This window comes from Haemorhous mexicanus, chromosome 20 (genome assembly GCF_027477595.1).
Source record: "Haemorhous mexicanus isolate bHaeMex1 chromosome 20, bHaeMex1.pri, whole genome shotgun sequence".
NCBI lineage: Eukaryota > Metazoa > Chordata > Aves > Passeriformes > Fringillidae > Haemorhous > Haemorhous mexicanus.
This window is the reverse complement of record NC_082360.1, coordinates 721,329-735,064: the sequence shown is the minus strand read 5'-3', so window position 1 is coordinate 735,064 and position 13,736 is coordinate 721,329. Positions and strand designations below refer to the sequence as shown.

Here is a 13,736-nt window from a genome sequence, read left to right as displayed (position 1 = left end):
CTTGCCTGCCGGGGTGAGCCCACCTACCCCCCCGGAGGAGGGGCAGCGGCACCATCGGGCTCCTCCAGCCCAGGATGCAGGGCTGGGGAGGGATCAGCTGCGGTCTGACCTCGGAATGCCGGGGAGCCCTGGCTCGGTGTCCAGGGACTGCCTGACCACCCACCCGGAGCAGCCACATCCTCCATGGCCAGCTCCATGGCCGGCTCCAGCCTGGCAGGCTCTGGCACGCACCCAGCACTGCCACTCCGTGCAATATCCCTGCTCCATCTGTCATCAATTCCTTTGCCTGTGGTTTGCAGCCTCCTTGCCACGGCCTGCCTGGCGTGGCTCTGTCCCAGGGCATCTCTGGCCACTGACAGCTTCCAGGCTTTTATAATTTTTGGAAGGAAAACCACTGGGAGCAAACACAGAGCAAAGCACCTGGCATGGCTGGATCACTCTTAGCCATCAGGGAAAACCATCCTTACACCCCAGCTCCTTGTGTCTTCACCTGCACTGCTCATCCCAACTTCAGAGCATTAGAAAAGTCTTTTATTTATCAATTATTAAAGGTTTGGCTGTTGGAAACACAAGCAGCTTTCTGCTCACCTCTTGCTGCCTGAGCCTCATCCCTGTCCTGCAACATGTGCAAAAGTTTGTGGAATTCTCCTTTTCCCCAAGTTAAACATTTCTGCAATGTCGTATTTTTGCATAATTACCCAAACCAACCATTTCAAACAATGCAGCTCCAGCCTCTTTAATTTGCTGATGTTGGATGTGCTGTGAGTGAGGCACCTCGTGCATGGGATGGAGTGGGAGATGAGGAATGCAAGGCACAGGAGAGGCAGCTTGGCTGGAAGTGTCATTTAGGCTGAATAAATGGAGATGAATTAATGAAAATATGCCTCTGGCAGCTCTTTCATGGAGCCTTTGCTGTGAGATCACCCGAGACCTTGCTGGGGTGGGTGAGAGCCACGAGCTCCTCGGCAGCTCCCAAGGCACCAGGGCTCTCTGAGATGCTTTTATTTAAATTTATTATGTGTGGGACACGATCAGAGTGATGTGATGGATTAAAGAACCAGGTTTTATAGAGGAAACTCCAGAGAAAATATGGTTCTGCTGAGTGCAGGCAGTGATGAGGGAGGTGGCAGGAGCTCAGGATGGTTAATTCCTTAATTTTAGCCATGTCCAGTAGAGATGAGGCTCTGGGAGTGTTGGTTTGGTGAGATGGTAAATGAATGCTGTTACCAATGGAGAGGTGGCTGGAGCTGTTAAATGGGAGGGTCAGGTTTAAACCTGCTTTGTTTGCAACAATGGTTTCAGCACAAGCCCTGAGTCAGGCGGGAAAAGCAGAGGGAACACAAACCCCTCTGTGTGACAGAGCTCGGGAAAAGGAGATTTCAGAGGGATGCTGAGAGGAACTGCATTTCACTGCTGTAGGGACGGTGGGTTTGCCCCCACAAACCCCCTCAGGGCTGGGAAATCACACTCATGCCCAGCACAGTTACCACAAACCTTTGTTGGGCAGCTGTGATGGGCACGGGTTTGTCACAAACCCACCTGGAGGGGAGCTGAGATTTGGCCATCTCCAGCTTCAGGTGAGGGAGAGGCTCCAGGAGGCAGAGCAGGAGAAGAGAGCAATTGCAAAGAGGATTTAATAGAGAGAATGATCCTGCAAGTGGGGAACTCGGCCTGAAAACCTCCCAGAGGCCAGTGAGGTCTTCTCAGGGCTCGCTTGGGGAAACTGAGGCATGGAAAGGCTCAGAAGTTTCCCACCTGCGGGTGCCACCCAGCCAGGTTTTTGGGCAGGGCTCAGTGCTGTCAGTGACACTGAAGGGCCAGGGGACAGCAAGGGGGGACAGACAGGAGAGGGGAGCAGCTGCCAGAGGTGAGCTGGGAAAAGCAGGAGTGAGCACCTGGGAAATATCAAAAAATATCTCATTGGGATTGTTTTTACAAGGTTCAGAAGGGGGAGTGGGACTGTCTGAAAAGGGGATTTCTTTTCTGCTATGGCAAAAAAATGTCTGTTTTCAGTAAGGAACAAAAAAACCCCCCAAAAATTGAAAATGCTGGAGACCCCAAACTTCCCAGCCAAAAAAACTGGTCTGAAGCCAAAAAGCTTTCCATTTCTTGTTGAAACGAGTCTTTTGAGAGAAAAGAGCTGAGCATTTCTGTGGGAAACCCCAGCATTTTCTAATCTGGCTTTTGAATGTTTGCTTAATTCCTTTTACTGCACCTCAGGTTCAGGATTTCCATCTCTTCCAGCAGCAGCTGAGAGTAAAAAGGGTTCATTTGCAGGATTTGCTCTTCTCGCTGCTCCCGCCCCAGCTGAATCCCAGCTCGCCTCCACGGCCACACGAGGAAACCTCAAAATACTCCGAGCTCAAAATAAACTCGTTTCCCCTTTTGCTGTTCTCTCCTCGTGCGGAGGAGTGACAAGTTCTGTGCGTGGGCTCAGCTCTGCCTGGAGGGTGGGAGCTGGAGACGGGGCTTGGGGGAGGCTGATGTAAATTCTACATCTCACCCATACCTGGGATTGTGTGCCCCCCTGCCCTTGCAGAGTGATCACCAGGTAGGAGCAGATGAGGAACTGTTTGTAAGTGATAAACCCTGAAATAATTCGAAGTTCTCCTCAGCAGTGAGGGCCTCTATTTCCATGGGCTCGTCCCCAGCACGAGGCTGGGGAGAGCAGGGAGAGGTGACGGCAGGGGACGTGGGTGGCCTTGTCCTCACCAGGAGGCTGCAGAGGTGGCAGCAGGGAACGCGGGGGCATGAGAAGCCATTCCAAAGGGCAAAAAAAGCAATTCCAACCGGGTTTGGGAGAGGGGGGAGCGGGAGGAGCCGGGCAGAGCCGTGGGAGCGGGGCTGCAGGAGGGGCTGGGGAAGGAGGAGCGGGGCGTTCCCCCCACCCCGCGGGTGAGCCCGTACCTTTGCAGGCCTTGCGGTGGGAGATGGGCTTGCTGAGGTCGCGGTAGAAGCCCTCCTTGCAGTAGTGGCAGTGCCTGCCCGCCGTGTTGTGCCGGCAGTTGAGGCACACGCCGCCGCTCTTGCGCCCCGACAGCTTGAACAGCTCCATGTTGAAGCGGCAGCGCCGCGCGTGCAGGTTGCAGTTGCAGGCTGGGAGAGGCAAAGAGGGGACACTGTCACCATCTGTGCCCCAACAGGGAGGTGCCAACCCCGGGGAGCTGCTGCCAACCCCTCTGGGCATGCCCTGTAGGACTGGGGGGCGGCGGGGAGGCCCTGGTGGCGCCTCTGGCTGTGGGAGGCCAGCGGCTCGCCCTGTGCTGAGAGGGGAGCCCATCGCTATGGGCCATTGCCCTCCCAGCTCTTTGGAGGGCAAAACGAGGTTGCCAAGGCCAGGTTTCACTGTCCTGACTCGCATTAACCACGGCTTTGCCTCTCCCTGCTCTCAGTGGGGATTACAGGGGGCTGTGAGACAGGGGACGGCCAAGGGCAGAGGACAGAGCACACAAACCCCTGTGGCACCTTCAGCTTTGTCACAAACACTTTCCCCATGGAAGCACTGCTCATCTCCTTTCTCATCCACTCTCACTTTGTGTTGTTACTGCTCAGTGCAAAAGTCCCCAAACTGCTGAGGGTCCCCAATTTCCCAGCACCTCGGGAACCCCCTCAGGCCCTGTGGGAAGGAATTTCCACCATCACCTGCCCGCCCTTCCCAGTTTCCCACTCTCACCAGCTCTGCCACACACGTTTGAGCTCTGGATACTGTTCCAAGACCTTCCTAGCTGCTTTCTCCCTCAGCTTTCCACAGCACAGGCTCTGTCACTCACCTGCAGCCCTGACCATGCTGATAATTCCTCATTTCTGCCCCTGCATCCCCCATCCCACCTGGGACAGGCCCGGCCTGACGCCCAGTTCGCCAAATCCCAAAAGGTGCCCCCCTGCTTTGATTGCTGTGACTGAGCTGTCCAATTCCTCCACCATATGCAGCCTAAAGTCAACACCGGGCCTGTTTTAGCAGGGGGCCTTTGCAAAGGACAACTTCGGGACTTCAAAAGCTCGACCCCTCGCCCGCCTCTCCCCAGGGCTGTCACGGGGCCATCAGGACGCAGTTGCTGGGGCTCTGTGCTTTGCTGAGAATTTTATAGCTTGTTTTCTTTTCCCGTGGCTTTTATTTGCTCTTCACCCCTGAACAATGCAGCTGTGCCATGCCAGCCCGCAGCTGGGCCCCTCGCCCCGGCACGGAGGTGTCACAGCTCCGGCCTTGTCACCTTCCCTCAGAGCAGAGACGTCTTAATCCCTCATTCCTTCCTGTTTACCTTATGGTGCTCTCCCAACACAAAGCCACGCTGTATTTGCTTAATTATCAAATTTCAGCCCGGAGAAGGCCAGCGCAGCCCCGGAGTGTTTCCCAGGAGCAATCCCCGGCCGAGACACGCCGTGACAGCTCAGGGCAGAGCAGCACCCCCGTCCCCGTGCCCCCGCTGGCTCCATGCTCTGCCATCGGAATTCCTCCGGCTGACACGGACAGGCCCAGCCTCACGTCCCCAGCGGGGCTGGCAGAGCAGGAGCAGCAGCACCGGCGTGCTGATGGTGACAGGAGCGGCCCGGCAGCGCTTTGCCAGGCGTGAGGGACAGAGATTCCTGCCACGGAGCCGGGCCACGGCTTTGAGCCGCGGTTTGGCCGTCCTGGGATGAGCCCAGCAGCCTGCAGGAGCTTTTGTCATCTCCCCACCAGGACACAACCGTGAGGGGGCCCGAGACAGCGCTCCTGCCTGCGAGGGAATGGCTGTGTTGGGTCTGGCCCGGTCCCACATGTGCTGAAGCTGCACTTTCAGCAGCGAAAGCAGCACGGCAGCACGCACCAGGCACTTGTGTGTCCCCCCTCGAGGCTTCCCCCCTCCATGGAAAGCTCAGGAAGAGCAGCCTGCTGTGCCCTGCTGGAGCAGCCGCTCAGCTCTGCTTTCTCCTCATCCCACACGTGCTGAGCAGCCCCGGCCCACACCACGGATCCACCACACAAAGGGTTTTAGAGGTGGTTCCTGCCCTGCAGAATGCACTGGCAAAGCTTTTGGGAAGCACGTGGGGGTTTGAAATTCCCAGCTCTTGTTTTACAGAGGTGACAAAGCGAGGCTGAACCCTTTTCCTGGAGGACTCAGGGCTGGCTCCTACCCTCAGGGCAGAGCTTTCCCAAGGGCACAGGGCTGGGACACAGGGAATGATCTCCTGGCCACACCTAACCCCCAAGGCAGCACCTGTACCCATGGCACAGCCTCTGGGCATGGCTCAAAGAGAGGAAAAAAGATTTAAATCCCTCAGCCTGAGGGCTCTTGTAGGTGGTGACCACGTGGGCACATCTCCATCATTCAAGGCTCGAGCAGCTCTGCCTTTGGTGTCACAAACCACAGGATTTGGTCCCTGCTGGTCGACATGAAAGGACATTTCTCCAGGGAGTGGCATGGCCTCACAGAAGCCTTAGCTCTCCCTCAAATCTGTCAGAAATGCATGTTTTCCCAGGAGAATGAAAGCTCACCTCCTCCTAAAACTTGTATTTTAGGAGAGCTGGACTTGGCACTGGAGTATTTTGCAAGATTGCATTGGCAAATCCCTTTTTAAAATTCAAAGCTGAGCCCACACGAAGAGTGAGTGAAAATCTTCACATTTCTTTGGGTTGCTTGATAAGCAGAAATGCTTTTGCAAAGCCAGGAAAACAGAACTCTGGGGATTTTCTCAAGTTCTTTGCTAACATTTCCACTGGTGCCACCAGAGCAGAGCTGCACAGGAATGTGGAGGAATAAGTGGAGTGTGCAGAGCTCCTCCCAGCTCTGCTCCCAGGATCAGTTTTCCATTGGTGTCCCAGGGACAGGAAAATCCTGAAGAAGGGAAGAAGCTGAACCTCACAAGAAGCTGCGAGGAGCTCCCCAAGCAGCCAACCCTGTTCTCATCAAGAGTCAACGACCTAAATACCGTGGATGCCTTGGGGGATGAACCCTCCAGGGAGGCAGTGGGTGAGCTGGGGAGGGCATGGTCTGCTCCAGCCCTGCTCCATGACCAGCACAGCCTCCCTCGAGCTCCCCACAGGCATCCAGGAGCCACAGCCACCCCTCCACTGGGACCTCTCAGCTTCTTTTGGCTCCACCAGCTCAGCCTTGGTTCTGTCGGCTCCTGCCACTCCCAGGGCACCGAGGAAACAGCTGGAAACAGCTGGAAACAGCTGGGCACTGATTCCCTTCCTGCCCCATACACCGGGCTGCTTTTCCAGCATCCACCCCTCCTGACCCACCTGTTTCTGCAGTCAAAAGGGAGAATGACTTAGGGAGAATGACTTTAATTGCAATTAAATTGTGTCCTGTGTCCACCCTGAGTGCCTGGGCCGGAGTGGCCAGTGCTGTGCACTGCTGGCCACCAGGCAGGGCAAGCTGGCAGCTCTGCCAGCAGCTTGATGTGCTTGCAGAATGCCCAGTGGGAGAGGCTTGGTCTGGCTGAAGGAAAATCCCCCTCCCATTTCTCCTGACAATGGCACACAGGGATGGAGGGACAGAAGGAAAATCCCCCTCCCATTTCTCCTGACAATGGCACACAGGCATAGAGGGACTGAAGGAAAATCCCCCTCCCATTTCTCCTGACAATGGCACACAGGGATGGAAGGACAGAAGGAAAATCCCCCTCCCATTTCTCCTGACAATGGCAAACAGGGATGGAAGGACAGAAGGAAAATCCCCCTCCCATTTCTCCTGACAATGGCAAACAGGGATGGAGGGACTGAAGGAAAACTCCCATCCTATTTCTCCTGGCAATGGCACACAGGCATGGAGGGACTGAAGGAAAATTCCCATCCCATTTCTCCTGACAATGGCACACAGGGATGGAGGGACTGAAGGAAAATTCCCATCCTATTTCTCCTGACAATGGCACACAGGGATGCAGGAATTGGGGCAATGCAAGCAATGTCCCAGCCAGGCGTCACAAAGCCCTTGTGGGGACAGGGCTGGGACATGCCCATGCCGTGGTGGGATCTCTCTGGCGGTGCAGGGTGGGCACTGCCTGGGCACAGGGCTGGCCCCAGCAGCAGGTCGGGCTGGTTTTGGATCCCGCTCCGGATCCGTGCATGTCCCCGGGGCGTGTGGCTCCCCAGCCACGTTTTCCCTGGACAGAGGCGCTCAGGAAGCCGCTCCCGCCCTCCCTCTGCTCGGCCCGAGGTTAATCCCCTGCTGTGCTGGAGCCTTTTGCCTTGTTCCTAACATGACTTGGCCTGGCTTTAATTTTCTGCCACTGCTTCTTGGTTTGAATTTCCCTGAATTCAAGTGGCTCTTTAGCAACCCCTTTTTTCTTTCTATGAACGCCTTTGAGGGCTGTAATAAAAATCACCTCCCAGGATTGGCATCATGTCTGTTCCTCGAGCTCTGCTTTGCACCTGGTGGAGAAGACACCCCTGCACCCCTGCAGACCCAGCTATGAGCGAAACGTGGCCAGGTGCTGAGGGCTCTGTGAGGAAAGGTTTTGGCTCCAGTTGCTCCACTGAGCCCAGTCCTGCTGTCTCCCGCTCTCTTCCTTCCCTCACGCTGCCAAGGACCTCAGAAGCCTTTTGTTCCCTGACTTTATTGCACACAGATGTGCAGAGCTTCATCAGAGCATCTCTACCTGAGCTGCCAGGCCCGGCTCTGGATAAGCAGATTTCATTTAAACACAGATGTTCCAAAACCTGGAAAGGTTGAAGAGGGAAAGAGGAAAGCTGAGCTTTGGAGCCAGGCAGAGAAAACACCGCGGAATCTTCTCCGTGTTACAACCACGACTTGGTCAAATGAATCCCTCAGGGAGGTCAAGGTGGGCAGGATTTTCCATGTGGGAGCAGGAAAGGAGGGGCATGAATGGAGGCACAGGCTGGGGCTGTGCTCTGGGAGCTGTGGTTGTGGTCTTTGTGCTGCCACCACGTCCCCAGCGCCCTGCGTCTCCCAGGACGAATTCCTCTCCGTGGTTTTCATTCAGCAATGACAATGCTGCCCTTTCAAAAGACCCCACCCTCCCAAAGCTTATATTTTGGCAATTTTTAAAATGCAAATTGCTTTTTAAACAAACGAAAACCCCAAAACATTTTGTTTTAATTTTTGCAAACAATAATTCGGGGGAGGGGGGAAGGAAAAGGGGAGGATGGAAGAATCCAGAGACTGAAAGTAATCTCTAAATTTGACTTGAATTTATGAACAGCCTCAGTCTCCTTAAAATTATCCTTTTCCCAAACAAGTTTTCTTTTCCCAGAAAATTGCTAGCTCAGCCTGAGCCACTATTTCTCTTTTGCAGGAGAAATCCTGACTTGCAGAGTCCCTGAGAGGGACCCCCTGCCCGTGCCCTTCTTGGGGGGGCTTTGCTCCCAGAGAATCCCTAGAGATATCTTCAGGGGTGTTATTTCTGGGGACCATAGTGTCAAGGGAACACCCACAGGGACAACAGAGGTGAAGCAGCCAGAGCCAGTGGAGGCAGAGAGAAATCCATGGAGACAGCAGGAGGGTGTCCCTACAGTGTCCCTTCAGGTGTCCTCAGCAGGAGGGTGTCCCTACAGTGTCCCTTCAAGCCACTGCCAACTGGTTTGGGGTTTTGGAGCAGCTGGGAACAAATCTGGAAGTGGTGGATGAGCTCTCACAGCCCTACAGGTCACTGGGCCCCAGAGGTCCAGCACAGGCTGCCAGGGCTGTGCCCAGGAGTGATTCCAGGTGTGACTCACAGGGATCCCTCCTGGGGGTTTGGGTGACCCCAGACTGGGAGGGGATTTCTGTCTGTGCCTGCTGCAGCAGAATGGCCAAGCAAGGATGAACACCAGTGGCAAAGTCCTGCAGAGTAGAGTCACCACATGTGGCCCCAGGAGCTTGGAGCCTCAGGGACTGAGGGGTCAGATCCAGCTCTGCTCACAGGACAGGCATCCCCATGCCCTCCCACCCACCCCAGCCCCAGCTGGCCAGCACCAAATACAAAGGTTTGCTCAGGAAAATCCGTCTGGGTGAGCAGCTGAGTGTGAGTAAGAGGAGGCTGGAAGTTGGTTGGGGTGGCTCGGGCGAGGGGAAATCCGAGGGGGTGTTGTGGCTGCCAGGGGCAGACGCGAGGGCTGCGCCAGGCCCAGGTTTTCCTGGCAGTCAGAGCTCAGGGATGGAGGGAAGTGTGTGCACACACCACAAAAATGCAGCTGTGGCCAGCATCACCCCCAGGGCCAGAGCCACAGAGCTGCCTGCAGAACAGCCAGTGGGGATGGGGGGAGGGAGGAAAGGCAAAGCCCCAGCCTTGCTGGGACCCCCGTTGGGGTGAGGGCTCCTGGGAGCCCTTCACACTCTGATCACTGCTCATGAGGCCAAATGGCTCTGACCCTGCTCCACCTGAGAGCAGGAACAGCCAAACTGCCAGTGCAGGAGAGGCAAGGCAGCAGGAGCCTGGGGAGGAGCACTCTGAGGACATCTCCCCCTGGGCACAGAAAGGGCTTGGGGACCAGAACTCTTCTCCATGCCTGAAAATCCTCAGGAATGGCATTTCTGCAGAAAAGCTCTGGAGGAGATGTCATCAGAGTGACTCAGGACCTCCCTGGGGAGGCTGCACAGCCCAAGTGCCCTTCACTTCCCACTTTGCCAGCTCCCAAATCCCCAGATGCCTTAGGGACAGAGAGGCCCTGGGCATGTCCTGCTGTCAGTGCTGCTTCTGCAAACAGCTCTCTGTGACACTGAAACTGGTAACAGAGCATTGACACCCGCCTGGGATTCCCAAGGATAAGACCCTCATTCTCTTTTCCATAAAAAAAGCCAGACTCAGTGTTTGGGTTGAAGTGTTTGAGACTGGGTGTCTGAGTCAGGCTGAGCGTTTCTAGAAAAGTCCCTGCTAAAATGATTCAGCTGGAAATGAGAAACAAGGCGAGTGAAAAATCCTCTTCTGTGCCAACCCTAACAAATTTGGGGATTTATTTCCTTAAAGAAAATCTATTGCCCTTATGTCTGAAGCCAAGGCTTAAAAAGAAAAACACTGCTCTGTGCTAGGGATGTGTCTGTTGCTGTCTCTAAGATGAGCTGCTCAACCCTGGCTGCATTTCTCAGTCACTGAAAAATGGGGGGACATTTGGCCCAAGCTGATGGAGCTCTGCACCTGAATTCTCTGGAAATCTGATTTTCACTGCTCAAACCAAGCCCAAAACCAGGCCTGTGGAGATGGGGCAGGGGATTGCTGTGCTGCTGGTGGATTCTCAGGTGCTGAGTGTGGCAGTGCCACCCTGATCCCTCCTGCCTGAGCTTCACTCCATCCCAGGACTGCCCGTGGAGCCCTGCCCTGCCATGGCCTTTGTCAGGCCCATCAGCAGGAAGGGAGAGCTCCAGCAGAGGCTGGGAGTGGGGAAGAGAAACAAATGCTGAGCAGCAGAGCTGGGCAGATTGAACCTGGGAATGTTTTGGGATTGCCCTCGCCCAGTGACAAGAGGGGCAAACCAGGCATGTCCTGGTGAGCCAGCTGCCCATCAGCACCCAGAGCCAGATCAAACAGTGCCCATCCAAAGTGGGCAGCAGATGGACAGCTTGGCACAGCCTAATCCCAAAATGTGGTGTCTGTTTTCAGAGCAGGTCCAGGGAGAAAGTCCAGAGCAGTTCCCAGATCAAGCACGAAGAGGAAAGAACAAGTCCTGTCAGATCAGCTGCTGAGGGTTAATTATCAACACTCGCAATTATCAACTTTCTGCAGTGTGGTGAGACCAGAACTGCTCCCGACAGCTCCAGATCCCTTTGGAGAGCACCCAGCAGCCTCTGTCCAGCAGGCACTGAGGCCTCCATCCTCAGCCCCACTAGCCACAGGAGCTGATCCCAACAGCCACGGACACCACTGGGAGCTTGACCTGCTGGACTGGGGTCTGACCTAGGTTTGGATTCATTTCATGGAGGGAGAGAGTTCCATAACTCTTTCCACATGTACTGGTTCCAGCCTGGACTGGAGCACCAGCACCTCCCGAGCTATTTCCTGGCTGTTCTCGTGGAGTTTCTGGCCCCACAGGAAGCATCAGAGGGGCAAGAGCAAGACTTGTTCCTGGGAGATTTACAGCTCCCAGATATTCGGCTTTTGAGCCAGATTTGAACAATCTCTGGGCAGGGAAGCTCTCCCCACTGCCAGGCTGCACACGTGGCAAACAGCTGCTGGCAGCCCTCGAGGTCCAGCTGAGCTGTGTGTTCCCCACTGGAGTCCTCGGGGACATGTCCAGTGACCTGCAGTGGCTCCTCCGAAGCCACCATGCAGCTGAGGGTCCATCAGCAGCCCATGGGGTGGAGGAGGGACCCACGGGCCCGTTGTGCTGCATTGAAATGTTGGGATTTGTGGCAGCCTCTCACCCAAGGCGTTTTCTCCCAAGACAAAAGCGCTCTTACTCAATACAGGATGGGAGCACAAAGCCGGCCTTGCCCTGGTGCAGCACACACCGTGGGACTCCAAGCGCCTGGAAATGGGCTGTAAATTGCCCTCGCTTCCTCCGCAGCGCTGCGACGGGACAGCGCTGCCCTGAGAATGGAGCGGAGCCTTCTCCCGGCCGGAGCTCCTCTGGAGCTGCCTCAGGATCAGCCTTCAGCCTCACCAGGAGTCTGCCTCACCAGGAGTCTGCCTCACCAAGAGCCATCCTGACCAGGAGTCTGCCTCCGGAGCCAGCCTCACCAGGAACCTTCAGCCTCACCAGGAGCCTTCAGCCTCACCAGGAGCCAGCTTCACCAGGAGCCATCCTGACCAGGAGTCTGCCTCACCAGGAGCCTTCAGCCTCACCAGGAGCCAGCCTCAGCAGCTGGCTCTGAGCGCTGGGACAGAGCTCCAGGGGACCTCACCTGTGGGCTGCTCTGTGGCGTGGGCAGACCCTGTCCCCTGTCTGTCCTGCACTGAGTGCCAGCTCCTCCCACTGCCAGGTCCTGCTGGGACAGTGAAGGAACAGTTTTCCAGAACCAATGAGGCTGGAAAAGACCTTGGAGATCATCGAGTCCAACCTCTGACCCAACACCACCTGGTCACTACAGCACGGCACTGAGTGCCACATCCAGGCTTTTTTAACCTCCAGGGGTGGTGGCTCCACTACTTCCATGTGCAGCCCAGTCCAATGCCCAAACACTGTTTTTGTAATGAAGTTTTTTCTTATATCTCACCAAAACTTCCCCTGGTGCAGCTTAAAACATGAACCAAAATGTCCTTTAACCAGGATTTGGTTTAGATTTGACCAGGAGATTTTCTCTGCATACCAGGTGTTGTGCAGAAAGTTTGTAGATAAATCTCCAATTGGAAAGAGCTTAATACTTTTTTTTTTTCATTTTTTTAAGACGGGAAATGTCAAGAAGTGAACTCTTTATTTCACTCTGGGAGATGATACCAGCCTGTCATCAGCTCGCTTTGTTTAATTTCACCATCCAAGCCCAGTCTCCTGAGATTGTCAATCCTTTGAAATGAATTGTTTGCATCCCGTAACTCATCCAGATGCCATTCAAAGGCAGGAGCTGGTGGGAGAGCTCACCCTGCAGTCCCTGGGTTATCAGGGGCAGCACAGAGCCCCCAGCCCCTGCTCTGCCCCCCAGCCCAGCTCCAAGGTGCTCCTGAAGAGTCAGTGTTTATTTAGAGTGGAGGGGAATCCACTTGGGAACAATTTACCCACTTAGACTCTGCCCTTGTGGTTTCCCTCTTATCTGGTCCCGATCTCAGCAGCAGCTTCCCTCAGCTGCTCCGGGGCTGGGGTGCTTCCCAAGACCTTTCTCCTCCCCCTGTCCCCCACCGTGGTGTTTCTTGTCCAGCCTGACGACCTCGGGACAGCTCTGAGCTGCTGCAGGTTGAGGGAATGCTTTTCAAATCCCCAAACCCTCATCCCCGTCCCCAGGTGCTCGCTCTCATCAGTCCGTTTGTGTTTCTGTAAAACCAGAACCCTGCATCTCAAAAGGAGGGCAGTGGTGGGGCTGAGCACCCCAAAGCTCCAGGTGATCCTCCAGGACATTCTCCTATAAGCTCTCCCACATTTCTGCCCCAGGAGGGATCAGCCATTTCAGTGTTAAGGCACAGCACAAGCAGATCCTGAAAGAATTTGCTCATTCGGGGCAAAGGTTGCCCAAAATGCACAAGGCTGATAATGCAACCAGCCTGGAGAAGAGTCAGAGGCTTTTCAAATCTGGATTAAAACTGTTCAGCCCAGAAGGACCAGGGACACAAACAGCCTCAGCTCTGCTTCCATCAAGGGAAGGACCAGGGATATAAACAGCCTCAGCTCTGCTTCCATCAAGGGAAGGACCAGGGACACAGACAGCCTCAGCTCTGCTTCCATCAAGGGAAGGACCAGGGACACAGACAGCCTCAGCTCTGCTTCCATCCTGCCCCAGGGAGCCGGGAAACTTGGCTGCGCTTCCCCACGGCAGGGGTGAGAGCAAAGCCAGGCGGTTTCAAACCAGCTCAGGCTGTGCTTCCCCCAGAGCAGACCCAGCTCAAAGTGAAGCTGCTCCCGTGCCCAGTCCCTGCCAATTCAGCCTCCTGTGAGGTCGGGCCGTGCCGGGCTCCTCTTCACAAACAGCCTTCAGGAACGTGATGTGTTGTTTTAACCCCAGATCATTTCCCAATCTCCTCTGGAGCAGGACCAGGGGAATTGTTAAACCAGCCCCAGCCAGCCCTGCCTCCGAAGGGACCCTGTGGCTGCTGCCAGAGCCCAGCACGGAGCTGGGCACAACCCAGGGCTCGTCATCCCTCCCCAAACCCAGCAGCATCCCCACCACGGTGCCACTGCACCAAAACCACCTCTCTGAAGGCCGGTCCTGCAGATTTCCCTCTGGAGTCTGCAT

At 55.5% G+C, this 13,736-nt stretch overlaps 1 protein-coding gene across 1 annotated transcript in view; it reads right to left on the bottom strand.

Moving 5' to 3' along the window:
- The window catches only part of NTN1 (netrin 1), an 83,082-nt gene that overhangs the window by 32,587 nt on the left and 36,759 nt on the right, over positions 1–13,736 (bottom strand). The window contains exon 2 of the mRNA XM_059864072.1: positions 2,908–3,096. Within this exon, the coding sequence (XP_059720055.1) occupies positions 2,908–3,096 (189 nt within the window). The remainder of the gene's footprint in view (positions 1–2,907; positions 3,097–13,736) is intronic.